The sequence below is a fragment of the Salmo salar genome, chromosome ssa10 (assembly GCF_905237065.1).
Source record: "Salmo salar chromosome ssa10, Ssal_v3.1, whole genome shotgun sequence".
NCBI classification, from domain to species: Eukaryota; Metazoa; Chordata; class Actinopteri; order Salmoniformes; family Salmonidae; genus Salmo; species Salmo salar.
The window spans coordinates 1612008-1626042 of NC_059451.1; the positions used below are offsets into that span (position 1 = coordinate 1612008).

The window sequence follows — 14035 nt, forward strand, 5'->3', positions numbered from 1 at the left end:
TACCATATTTTGAAGAAATGTCCTCTGGTCTGATGAAGCAAAAATAGAACTGTTTGGCCATAATGACCATTGTTGTGTTTGGAAGAAAAAGGGGGAGGCTTGCAAACCGAAGAACACCATCCCAACCGTGAAGCACGGGGGTGGCAGCATCATGTTGTGTTGGTGCTTTGCTGCAGGAGGGACTGGTGCACTTCACAAAATAGATGGTATCATGAGGTAGGAAAATTATGTGGATATACTGAAGCAACATCTCAAGACATCAGTCAGGAAGTTAAAGCTTGGTCGCAAATGGGTCTTCCAAATGGACAATGACCCCAAGCTTACTTCCAAAGTTGTGGCAAAATGGCTTAAGGACAACAAAGTCAAGGTATTGGAGTGGCCATCACAAAACCCTGACCTCAATCCCATAGAAAATGTGTGGGCAGAACTGAAAAAGCGTGTGCAAACAAGGACGCCTACAAACCTGACTCAGTTACACCAGCTCTGTCAGGAGGAATGGGCCAAAATTCACCAAACTTATTGTGGGAAGCTTGTGGAAGGCTACCTGATACATTTGACCCAAGTTAATCAATTTAAAGGCAATGCTATCAAATACTAATTGAGTGTATGTAAACTTCTAACCCAATGGGAATGTGATGAAAGAAATAAAAGCTGAAATAAATCATTCTCTCAACTATTATTCTGACATTTTACATTCTTAAAATAAAGTGGTGATCCTAACTGACCTAAGACGGTGAATTTTTACTAGATTTAAATGTCAGGAATTGTGAAAAACTGAGTTTAAATGTATTTAGATAAGGTGTATGTAAACTTTCGACTTCAGCTGTAGACATGTCTTAAATGGGCAGAAAGCTTAAATTCTTGTTAATCTAACAGCAGTGTCCTATTTACAGTAGCTATTACAGTGGGAAAAAGACCATGCTATTGTTTGAGGAGAATGCACAACAAGAACAAAAATGTATCACGGGAACTGGTTTGATACATTCACCTCTGAAGGTAAATAATGTACTTACATTCAGTAATCTTGCTCTGATTTGTCATCCTAAGGGGTCCAGAGATAAAATATAGTGTATTTTTTGGGGGGAAAAAATATTTTATACTCAAATGTGATACAGACCCCACTGTTGTCTCTGGCTCGACACCAACCCCACCCGGCCATCTAGATGTGTGAAGTTTAGTGTCTTTTCTGTAGGGAAGCTAATTATCCATCATGTATGACATTCCTATATTTATGTACTTAAAAATGTATAAATTGACCAATTCAGTGCATTTGGGCAAACTTGATGCAAAATATTGTGTTTTGAGGTAATTCTTCACTGGATCAGTCTGAAACTTTGCACACACACTGCTGCCATCTTGTGAACCACATCTAAATTACACCTAGGATCCTAAATTAATGTACGGCCTTTCAACTGCATTTCAAAGATGCTTCTTTTGGGGGGGGGGGCACACGTCTTTTTTGTTTTTATTATCTTTTACCAGATCTAATGTGTTATATTCTCCTACAGTAATTTCACATTTCCACAAACGTCAATGTGTTTCCTTTCAAATGGTGTCACGCCCTGACCTTAGAGATCTTATTTATTCTCTATGTTTGGTTAGGTCAGGGTGTGACTCGGGTGGTAATATCTATGTTTTCTATTTCTTTGTTTTTGAGCCGAGTGTGGTTCCCAATCAGAGGCAGCTGTCTATCGTTGTCTCTGATTGGGGATCATACTTAGGCAGCCTGTTTTCCCACCTGAGGTTTGTGGGAGGTTGTTTTCTGTTTAGTATTCTGTTACCTGACAGAACTGTTGGCTTTTCGTTTTATTACTTTGTTCGAGTATTTTTTGATCAAATAAAATCATGAACACTTTCCACGCTGCGCTTTGGTCCACTCATTCCGACGAGAGCCGTTACAAGAATATGCATATCCTTGCTTCAGATCCTGAGCTACAGGCAGTTAGATTTGTGTATGTCACTTTAGGCAAAATTTTAACAATAAAATAAAGGTTTGACCCTTAAAATATATACACAGGTTAGTACCAGTCAAAAGTTTGGACACATACTCATTCCATGGTATTTCTTTATTTTTTACTGTTTTCTACATTGCAGAATAATAGTGAAGACATCAAAACTATGAAATAACACATATGGAATCATGTAGTAAGCAAAAAAAGTGTTAAACAAATCAACATAGATTTTAGATTCTTCAGAGTAGCCACCCTCTGCCTTGATGACAGCTCTGCACACTCTTGGTATTTTCTCAGTCAGCTTCATGAGCGAGTCACCTGGAAAGCATTTCAGGGTGTGCCTTGGTAAAGTTAATTTGTAGTATTTCTTTCCTTCTTAATGCATTTGAGACAATCAGTTATGTTGTGACAAGGTACTGTAGGGGTGGTTTACAGAAGATAGCCCTATTTGGTAAAAAAAAAAAAGTCCATATTATGGCAAGCTCAAATAAGCAAAGAGAAACGACAGTCCATCATTACTTTAAGACATGAAGGTCAGTCAATTTGGAAAATGTCAAGAACTTTGAAAGTTTCTTCAAGTGCAGTCGCAAAAACCATCAAGCGCTCTGATGAAACTGTCTCTAAGGACTGCCACAGGAAAGGAAGACCCTGAGTTACCTCTGCTGCAGAGGATATGTTCATTAGTTACGAGCCTCAGAAGTTGCAGCCCAAATAAATGCTTCAGAGTTCAAGTAACAGACACATCTCAACATCAACTGTTCAGAGGAGACTGCGTGAATAATGGCCTTCATGGTCGAATTGATGCAAAGAAATCACTACTACAGGACACCAATAAGAAGAAGAGACTTGCTTGGGCCAAGAAACACAAGCAGTGGATATTAGACCAGTGGAGATTTTTTAGATTTTTGGTTCTAACCGCCGTAGTAGGTGAACGGATGATCTCTGTGTGATTCCCATCGTGAAGCATGGAGGAGGAGGTGTGATGGTGCTTTGCTGGTGACACTGTCTGTGATTTATTTAGAATTCAAGGCACACTTAAACAGCATGGCTACCACAACATTCTGCAGCGATACACCATCCCATCTGGTTTGCCCTTAGTGGGACTATTGTTTGTTTTTCAAGAGGACAATGACCCAACACACCTCCAGGCTGTGTAAGGCTTCATCAATAAGTGCAGCGATGACGTCGTCCCCACAGTGGCTGTACGTACATATCCCAACCAGAAGCCATAGATTATAGGCAACATCCGCATTGAGCTAAAGGCTAGAGCTGCCGCTTTCAAGGAGCGGAGGCTTATAAGAAATCCCGCTATGCCCTCAGATGAACCATCAAACAAGCAAAGCGTCAATACAGGACTAAGATTGAATCCTACTACACCGGCTCTGACACTCGTCGGATGTGGCAGGGCTTGAAAACTATTACGGACTACAAAGGGAAACCCAGATGTGAGCTGCCCAGTAACGCGAGCCTACCTGGTGAGGTTTTTATGCTCACTTCAAAGGATGCAACACTGAAGCATGCACGAGAGCGCCAGCTGTTCTGGATGACTGTGTGATAACGCTCTTGGTAGCCGATGTGAACAAAACCTTTAAATAGGTCAACATTCACAAAGCAGCTGGGCCAGACGGATTACCAGGACGTGTACTCAAAGCATGCACGGACCAACTGTCAAGTGTCGTCACTGAAAATATTTGGCATGGGTCCCCAGATCCTCAAAAGGTTCTACAGCTGCACCATCGAGAGCATCCTGACCGGTTGCATCACCGCCTGGTATGGCAACTGCTCGGCATCTGACGGTAAGGCGCTACAGAGAGTAATGCGAATGGCCGAGTACATCACTGGGGCCAAGCTTCCTGCCATCCAGGACCTATATAATAGGCGGTGTCAGAGGAAAGCCCATTAAATTGTCAGAGACTCCAGTCACCCAAGTCATAGAGTGTTTTCTCTGCTACCGCACGGCAAGCGGTACCGGAGTGCCAAATCTAGGACCAAAAGGCTCCTTAATAGACATTCCGCTAGCGGAACACCTGCTCCAATATCCAATGATAGGCGTGGCGCGAATGACAAATTCCTCAAAAATACAAAAACTTCAATTTTTCAAACATATGACTATTTTACAGCATTTTAAAGACAAGACTCTCCTTTATCTAACCACACTGTCCGATTTCAAAAAGGCTTTACAGCGAAAGCAAAACATTAGATTATGTCAGCAGAGTACCAAGCCAGAAATAATCAGACACCCATTTTTCAAGCTAGCATATAATGTCACAAAAAACAAAACCACAGCTAAATGCAGCACTAACCTTTGATGATCTTCATCAGATGACACGCCTAGGACATTATGTTATACAATACATGCATGTTTTGTTCAATCAAGTTCATATTTATATCAAAAACCAGCTTTTTACATTAGCATGTGACGTTCAGAACTAGCATTCCCACCGAACACTTCCGGTGAATTTACTAAATTACTCACGATAAACGTTCACAAAAAACATAACAATTATTTTAAGAATTATAGATACAGAACTCCTTTGTGCAATCGAGGTGTCCGATTTTAAAATAGCTTTTCGGTGAAAGCACATTTTGCAATATTCTGAGTAGATATCACGGCTAGCTATTTTGACACCCACCAAGTTTAGCCCTGACCAAACTCCGATTTACTATTAGAAAAGTTTGATTACCTTTGGTGTTCTTCGTCAGAATGCACTCCCAGGACTTCTACTTCAATAACAAATGTTGGTTTGGTTCAAAATAATCCATAGTTATATCCAAATAGCGGCGTTTTGTTCGTGCGTTCAAGACACTATCCAAGGGTGACGAAGGGTCACGCGCACGACGCATTTCGTGACAAAAAAATTCTAAATATTCCATTACCGTACTTCGAAGCATGTCAACCGCTGTTTAAAATCAATTTTTATGCCATTTTTCTCGTAAAAAAGCGATAATATTCCGACCGGGAGTGGTGGTTTTCGTTCAAAGACGAAAGAATACAAACATGGAGTCGACTCGTGCACGAGCCTGAGTCTCATAGTAATGTGACCGGCCACCATCCAAATGCGCTACTGTTTTTCAGCCAGAGCCTGCAAAGCCACGATTCAGCTTTTTGCCGCCTTCTGAGAGCCCATGGGAGCCGTAGGAAGTGTCACGTAACAGCAGAGATCCCCTGTATTGGATAGAGATAATCAAGAAGGCCAAGAAATGGTCAGACAGGATACTTCCTGTACAGAATCTTCTCAGGTTTTGGCCTGCCAAATGAGTTCTGTTATACTCACAGACACCATTCAAACAGTTTTAGAAACTTTGGAGTGTTTTCTATCCAAAGCTAATAAATACCCGATTTAATCTGGTTACTACTCCTGCCCAGTAACTAGAATATGCAAAGAATTATTGGCTTTGGATAGAAAACACTCCAAAGTTTCTAAAACTGTTTGAATGGTGTCTGTGAGTATAACAGAACTCAAATGGCAGGTCAAAACCTGAGAGATTCCTTTACAGGAAGTAGCCTGTCTGACCATTTCTTGAACTTCTTTGCCATCTCTATCTTTTACAAAGGATCTCTGCTCTAACGTGACACTTCCTACGTCTTCCATGGGCGCTCAGAGCCCGGGAAAAAACAGAATGTCGTCATCCCAGCCCCAGGCTGAAACACATTATCGCCTTTCTCAAGTGGCCGATCAAGGGACTGTGGGCTTAGGCGCGTGCCCTGGCCGCCCCCGTCTTTGTGATTTTTCCTCTGTTTGCCGAAAAAAGGAGATTCCCGGTCGGAATATTATCGCTTTTTTAAGAGAGAAATTGCATAGAAATTGATTTTAAACAGCGGTTGACATGCTTCGAAGTACGGAAATGGAATACTTAGAATTATTTTGTCACGAATTGCGCCATGCGCACGACCCTGATTTACCATTTCGGATAGTTTCTGGAACGCACGAACAAAACGCCGCTATTCGGATATAACGATGGATTATTTGGGACCAAACCAACATTTGTTATTGAAGTAGCAGTCCTGGGAGTGCATTCTGACGAAGACAACAAAGGTAATAACATTTTTGTTATAGTAAATCTGATTTTGGTGAAGGCTAAACTTGCCGGGTGTCTAAATAGCTAGCCCGTGATGGCTGGGCTATGTACTTAGAATATTGCAAAATGTGCTTTCACCAAAAAGCTCTTTTAAAATCGGACATATCGAGTGCATAGAGGAGTTCTGTATCTATAATTCTTAAAATAATTGTTATGCTTTTTGTGAACGTTTATCGTGAGTAATTTAGTAAATTGTTAGTAAATTCCCCGGAAGTTTGCGGGGGTATGCTAGTTCTGAACGTCACATGCTAATGTAAAAAGCTGTTTTTTGATATAAATATGAACTTGATTGAACAAAACATGCATGTATTGTATAACATAATGTCCTAGGTGTGTCATCTGATGAAGATCATCAAAGGTTAGTGCTGCATTTAGCTGTCTTCTGGGTTTTTGTGACATTATATGCTAGCTTGAAAAATGGGTGTCTGATTATTTCTGGCTGGGTACTCTGCTGACATAATCTAATGTTTTGCTTTCGCTGTAAAGCCTTTTTGAAATCGGACAGTGTGGTTAGATAAAGGAGAGTCTTGTCTTTAAAATGCTGTGAAATAGTCATATGTTTGAAAAATTGAAGTTTTTGTATTTTTGAGGAATTTGTAATTCGCGCCACGCCTATCATTGGATATTGGAGCAGGTGTTCCGCTAGCGGAACGTCTAGATGTAAGAGGTTAACAGCTTCTACCCCCAAGCCATTAGACTGCAGAACAATTCATAAAAATCGTCACAGAACAATTTACTTTGACCCCCCCCCTTTAGTACACTGCTGCTACTCACTGTTTGTTTGTTACCTATGAATAGTCACTTTGTCCCCACCTACATGTACAGATTACCTCAACTAGCCTCTAACCCCAACACTGACTCTGTACCGGTACCCCCTGTATATAGCCTCCACACTGACTCTGTACCGGTACCCCCTGTATATAGCCTCCACACTGACTCTGTACCGGTACCCCCTGTATATAGCCTCCACATTGACTCTGTACCGGTACCCCCTGTATATAGTCTCCACATTAACTCGGTACCGGTGCCCCCTGTATATAGCCTCCACATTGACTCTGTACCTGTGCCCCCTGTATATAGCCTCCACATTGACTCTGTACCGTAACACCCTGTATATAGTCTCCACACTGACTCGGAACCGGTGCCCCCTGTATATAGCCTCCACATTGACTCTGTACCGGTGCCCCCTGTATATAGCCTCGTTATGTTATTCTTATTATGTTACTTTTTATTATTACTTTTTATTTTAGTCTACTTGGTAAAAAATGTCTTCTTGAACTGCACTGTTAGTTAAGGGCTTGTAAGTAAGAATTTCACGGTATGGTCTACACTTGTTGTATTCAGCGCATGTGGCAAATAAAGTTTGTTTTGATAAGGGCTTTTTAACCAAGAAGGAGAGTGCTACATCAGGTGACCTGATGTGCTACATCACACGACCTCAACCCAATTGAAATTGTTTGGGATGAGTTGGACCGCAGAGTGAAGAAAGTGCTCAGCGTATGTGGGAACTCCTTCAAGGCTGTTGGAAAAGCATTCCAGGTGAAGCTGGTTGAGAGAATGCCAAGAGTGTGCAAAGCTGTCATCAAGGCAAAGGGTGGCTACTTTGAAGAATCTAAAGTCTAAAATATATTTTGATTTTTTTAACACTTTTTTGGTTACTACATGATTCCATATGTGTTATTTCATAGTTTTGATGTCTTCACTATTATTCTACAATTTAGAAAATAGTAAAAAAAAAAATAAGAAAAAAAACTTGTATGAGTAGGTGTTCTAAAACTTTTGACTGGTACAGTATATAAACACAGGCCGCAGCTCCCCAGCGTGAAACACAGAACACATTGAGAGACATTACCAGCAGTCTATCAGCCTCTATCCGTTCTATACGACAGGAGTGGGAAGAGGGTTCATTCTTTAAAACAAAGTTCAACTTACTTTTATGAGCAGGGCCGTCTGCACTCCTATATAGTCGATTAACTGGAGCTGGGCCAAAGCCTATAGGGAGGGACAGAAGAGAGAGTGTTTAGGTTTGACCATGAGAAGTATGGCCCCTGAGCTGAATTATGAAACAGTCTCAACTATAACCACTCTTCTTGGTTTTACTATATCCCTCTAGAGCAGGATTATTCAAATCGTACCCTATGTGGTACTGACTACTGCTGGCTTTCTGTTCTACCTGATCATTAATTGCACCCACCTGGTGTCCCAGGTCTAAATCAGTCCCTGATTAAAGAATGAAAAAGTAAATCCTATGTGATATACTTTACTGTGTAATGCTGATTCTCTATTTCACCATGAGAAGAGAAACTGTGTATAATTCATACATCTTATTGAAATAGACAGATACTGTCCTGTCTGTTCTGTCTGTCCTGTCTGATGGCTCTGAGCCATGTTCTTCTGTGTTTCCACTGACTGGCTAAACACTTTATAGAGTTGCTGCAGTAAGCACGCACACACACACACACACACACACACACACACACACACACACACAAATGGACGCACGCGTACAAACACAGTACGATTAAGGGCTGTGGTTTGGGGTGAGATTGGGCCTTTTAAAAAACAAAGGATTAAAACAAGGAAACAGACAAACAGCAAACATAGCAGTCATTCTGCTTCTACCTTCTCTCCCCATACCCCTCTCCTCCCCCTCTCCTCTCCTCCCCCTCTCCTCCCCCTCTCCTGTCCTCCCACTCTCCTCTCCTCTCCTCCCCCTCTCCTGTCCTCCCCCTCTCCTCTCCCTCTCCTCTCCTCTCCTCCCCCTCTCCTCTCCTCCCCCTCTCCTCTCCCTTTCCTCCCCTCTCCTCCCCCTCTCCTCTCCTCTCCTCCCCTTTCCCCTCTCCTCTCCTCTCCTCCCCCTCTCCTCTCCCTTTCCTCCCCTCTCCTCTCCTCCCCTCTCCTCTCCTCCCCCTTTCCTCCCCTCCCTTCTCCTCTCCTCCCCTCTCTCCTCTCCTCCCCCTCTCCTCCCCCTCTCCTCTCCTCCCCCTCTCCTCTCCTCCCCCTTTCCTCCCCTCTCCTCTCCTCCTCCTCTCCTGTCCTCCCCCTCTCCTCCCCTCTCCTCTCCTCTCCTCTCCTCCCCCTCTCCTGTCCTCCCCCTCTCCTCTCCTCTTCTGTCCTCCCCCTCTCCTCTCCTCTCCTTCTCCTCCCCCTCTCCCTCCCCTCTTCTCTCCTCCCCTCCTCCCCATGCCCCTCTCCTGCCCCTTCCCTTCCTTCTCGTCTCCCTCCCCCTCTCCCTGTATGGCTTTAGATAACAGTACAATTCATTCACACATTCTTTATATCCTTACTAAAAAAATAAGCTCAAAGTTCTCAGTGAACATCCGGCTGCCCAGTGCCATGGTTATGTGTGTGTCTGTGTGAAGCACACCTCCATGAGGACAAACAGAGCAGCGAAGAACAGCAGTGTGGCCCACTCCACTCTGTGCAGAATGATCTCAAAGTCCTGGATGTCAGCCAGCACCAGCAGCCACAGGGCACCGAAGATAGCTATCCAACCTGGGGGAGAGAGAGAGGAGAGAGAGGACCCTGAGATCAGGCTACAGCCAGCCCCACAGAGCCCCGGGGATATCTATTCAACCTGGGGGACAGAGAGAGGAGAGAGAGGACCCTGAGATCAGGCTACAGCCAGCCCCACAGAGCCCCGAGGATATCTACCCAACCTGGCGGACAGAGAGAGGAGAGAGAGGACCCTGAGATCAGGCTACAGCCAGCCCCACAGAGCCCCGAGGATATCTATCTGACCTGGGGGACAGAGAGAGAAGAGAGAGGACCCTGAGATCAGGCTACAGCCAGCCCCACAGAGCCCCGAGGATATCTACCCGACCTGGGGGACAGAGAGAAGAGAAAGAGGACCCTGAGATCAGGCTACAGCCAGCTTGCTTGACCAACGCTGCGGCACAATCCAGCCATGCCACTGCAACCCCACTGTGTTTAGTGCTTGCGCTCTTGGGCACGCACAAAAAAACCACAAGGAAGCCTTTAGGGTTTTGAGTCTAGAAGTGCATGAAATTAAGCTGAGTAGTAGTACAATTTTGTTTAAACATAAAGTGAGTTAACAAATCCATAAGATACCATACGGTCAGAGTACGACACGGTTCTGAGAGTTAAAACAGTGTTAATCAGGAACAATTCTATCCTGCCTCTACTCAGTTTAGATTCCACTGTACTTGTTGTGTTTTTTTTTTCCACTACAGTCCAGTTTGCTTCCCAAATGACACGTTATGGGCCCCTGGTCAGTAGTCCAGTTTACGTCCCAAATGACACGCTATGGGCCCCTGGTCAGTAGTCCAGTTTACGTCCCAAATGACACGCTATGGGCCCCTGGTCAGTAGTCCAGTTTACATCCCAAATGACACGTTATGGGCCCCTGGTCAGTAGTCCAGTTTACATCCCAAATGACACGCTATGGGCCCCTGGTCAGTAGTCCAGTTTACGTCCCAAATGACACGCTATGGGCCCCTGGTCAGTAGTCCAGTTTACGTCCCAAATGACACGCTATGGGCCCTGGTCAGTAGTCTAGTTTACGTCCCAAATGACACGCTATGGGCCCCTGGTCAGTAGTCCAGTTTACGTCCCAAATGACACGTTATGGGCCCCTGGTCAGTAGTCCAGTTTACGTCCCAAATGACACGCTATGGGCCCCTGGTCAGTAGTCCAGTTTACGTCCCAAATGACACGCTATGGGCCCCTGGTCAGTAGTCCAGTTTACGTCCCAAATGACACGTTATGGGCCCCTGGTCAGTAGTCCAGTTTACGTCCCAAATGACACGCTATGGGCCCCTGGTCAGTAGTCCAGTTTACGTCCCAAATGACACGCTATGGGCCCCTGGTCAGTAGTCCAGTTTACGTCCCAAATGACACGCTATGGGCCCCTGGTCAGTAGTCCAGTTTACATCCCAAATGACACGTTATGGGCCCCTGGTCAGTAGTCCAGTTTACGTCCCAAATGACACGCTATGGGCCCCTGGTCAGTAGTCCAGTTTACGTCCCAAATGACACGCTATGGGCCCCTGGTCAGTAGTCCAGTTTACGTCCCAAATGACACGCTATGGGCCCTGGTCAGTAGTCCAGTTTACGTCCCAAATGACACGCTATGGGCCCCTGGTCAGTAGTCTAGTTTACGTCCCAAATGACACGCTATGGGCCCCTGGTCAGTAGTCCAGTTTACGTCCCAAATGACACGTTATGGGCCCCTGGTCAGTAGTCCAGTTTACGTCCCAAATGACACGCTATGGGCCCCTGGTCAGTAGTCCAGTTTACGTCCCAAATGACACGCTATGGGCCCCTGGTCAGTAGTAGTCCAGTTTACATCCCAAATGACACGCTATGGGCCCCTGGTCAGTAGTCCAGTTTACGTCCCAAATGACACGCTATGGGCCCCTGGTCAGTAGTATCCAGTTTACGTCCCAAATGACACGCTATGGGCCCTGGTCAGTAGTACAGTTTACGTCCCAAATGACACGCTATGGGCCCCTGGTCAGTAGTCCAGTTTACGTCCCAAATGACACACTATGGGCCCCTGGTCAGTAGTCCAGTTTACGTCCCAAATGACACGCTATGGGCCCCTGGTCAGTAGTCCAGTTTACGTCCCAAATGACACGCTATGGGCCCTGGTCAGTAGTACAGTTTACGTCCCAAATGACACGCTATGGGCCCCTGGTCAGTAGTCCAGTTTACGTCCCAAATGACACACTATGGGCCCCTGGTCAGTAGTCCAGTTTACGTCCCAAATGACACGCTATGGGCCCCTGGTCAGTAGTCCAGTTTACGTCCCAAATGACACGCTATGGGCCCCTGGTCAGTAGTCCAGTTTACGTCCCAAATGACACGCTATGGGCCCCTGGTCAGTAGTCCAGTTTACGTCCCAAATGACACGCTATGGGCCCCTGGTCAGTAGTCCAGTTTACGTCCCAAATGACACGCTATGGGCCCTTTTTCTATCACGCTTTATGTGTTCCAGTGTGCCATAGACAGACAGACTGACTGACTGGCTTTGAGAAAACAGAATGACGTTTACCGCTCCACCTAGAATTTCAAATGTCAAAATATATGTTTGTACTATAGAAACGTTACGTAGACTGTGTAAAGACTTAACTGCACAATCCAGGAGTTTACTATCTATCAACATTCCTAGGTTTTTGGCCGTTCCTCCCTTGCAGGTTAGGGTGATTGATAGAGGAATCTGGGCAGCCATTTTAAATGCTGACACGAAGAGAGACTTCTCTGAGGAGAATCAAACAAGGTGACTCACCACATAGATAAACTCTGTGTGTGTGTGTGTGTGTGTGTGTGCGTGTGTACGTGCGTGCATTTGTGTGAGAGAGACAGCCAGAGGAATTGATTCCCATCAAAGCGTGTTCTGCCTTATTGTCCTATAATCCGATTGAGTTGTGAGTGTAACCAGGTAGGGGCTGATGGATAATGTTTCTGGTCAGGCTTGGTGGGTTCATTACCAAAGCATCCCACTCTAATACATATCTCAACCACAGCATTTAGGTAATCCTCAGAATTAAACCTTGTCTTTGGGAGGAAGAGGTAGGTAGAAAGAGAGAGAGAGAGCGAGGGAGAGAGTATGCTGCATCCACTTCAAGATATACTGTATTTGATTAAACAGGTGAGCTCTGGTAATTGCCTCTGGGAAATCATTTCACTGCTGATGAAAGCTGGGGGAGAGAGGGAGAGGCGATGGAGTGAGGAGAGGGGAGAGAGGGAGAGTGGATGGAGTGAGGAGAGGGGAGGGGTGCGTGGGAGAGTGAGAGAGAGAGAGAGAGGGAGGGTGAAGGGGAGAGTGGAGCGAGGGAGAGGGGATGGAGAGGGAGAGGGGAGTGAGGGAGGGGAACGGTCATGGCTTGTCCCAACCACCATAAATGGGCTACAACGTGTTTTGGGGATTTGCCAACTTCTACTGCCGCTTCGTTAAAAACTTCATCTCTATCGCCTCTCCTCAAGGGCGGTCCCCGTAAGTTGGTGTGGAGTCCTGCAGCCAATGAGGCCGTCCGATTACTAAAGGGTTGTTTCCCTTCCGCCCCGTTGCTGAAACACCCAGATCCAGTGCTCTTCGTGCCCTTCATGGTGGAGGTGGACACCTCAGAAGTGGTCGTGGGGGCCCATAGCGTGTCATAAATGTTATCCATAAACTACTCTAAGAAACTGTCTTCAGCAGAGCGGAACTAGGACGTCGGCGACCGGGAGCTCCTGGCGATGAAGTTGGAAATAGAGGAGAGGAGACACTGGCTGGAGGGCGCCAAGGACCCATTTCTCATCCTCACCGATCATCGGAACCTGGAGTATATACAGACAAGAGAAGCGGTTGAACCCGAGGTGGGCCCTTTTCTTCCCTAGATTCAACTTCACCTTGTCATATCACCCAGGTTCAAAGAACATCAAAGCCGTCTCCACGATTCGGGAGAGGTTTCTGTCCTGAGTGCGCCCATCATTCAGCCCTCCCGAATCGTTGCCCCCGTACTTTGGGAACGTAGACGTGGACATCCGCCAGCCTCTGGAGAGGGTACCCGCGCCTGCTAAATGCACTCAGGAGCGCATCTACATCCCCACGGGGGTAAGGGATCGGTTGTTCCCTGGGCGCTCACATCCCTCGCCGCTGAACACCCAGATATAACCCACACCATTCAATACAAAAGTACCGGTGGCCCACCTTGGCGCAGGACATCACCCTGCTATGACAACTCTTGCTTCGTATGTGTCCAAACCAAATCTCCCCGGCACGTTCCAGCAGGGAAATTCCTTTCCCTTCCCGTGCCTCAGCGGCCTTGGTCCCATCTGTCCATAGATTTTGTTACTGATCTCCCTGCTTCTGATGTTTGAACTACAATTATGGTTGTTGTGGACAGATTCTCTAAATCCTGCCATTTTATTCCTGGTCTCCCTACCTCTCTCTGGTCTCCCTCCTCTCTGGTCTCCACATCCGGGGTACCGGCCTCAGTCCAACGGGCAGGCGGAGAGGATCAATTACAACTCCCCACCAAATACCGGATCAAAACCCT

At 45.7% G+C, this 14035-nt stretch overlaps 1 protein-coding gene across 1 annotated transcript in view; it reads right to left on the reverse strand.

The window, feature by feature from the left end:
- oca2 (oculocutaneous albinism II) overlaps nt 1–14035 on the reverse strand; it is a 321027-nt gene that overhangs the window by 38661 nt on the left and 268331 nt on the right. The window contains exons 19-20 of the mRNA XM_045687206.1: nt 9400–9527; nt 7965–8024 (exon numbers count right to left, since the gene is read on the reverse strand). Of these exons, the coding sequence (XP_045543162.1) occupies nt 7965–8024; nt 9400–9527 (188 nt within the window). The remainder of the gene's footprint in view (nt 1–7964; nt 8025–9399; nt 9528–14035) is intronic.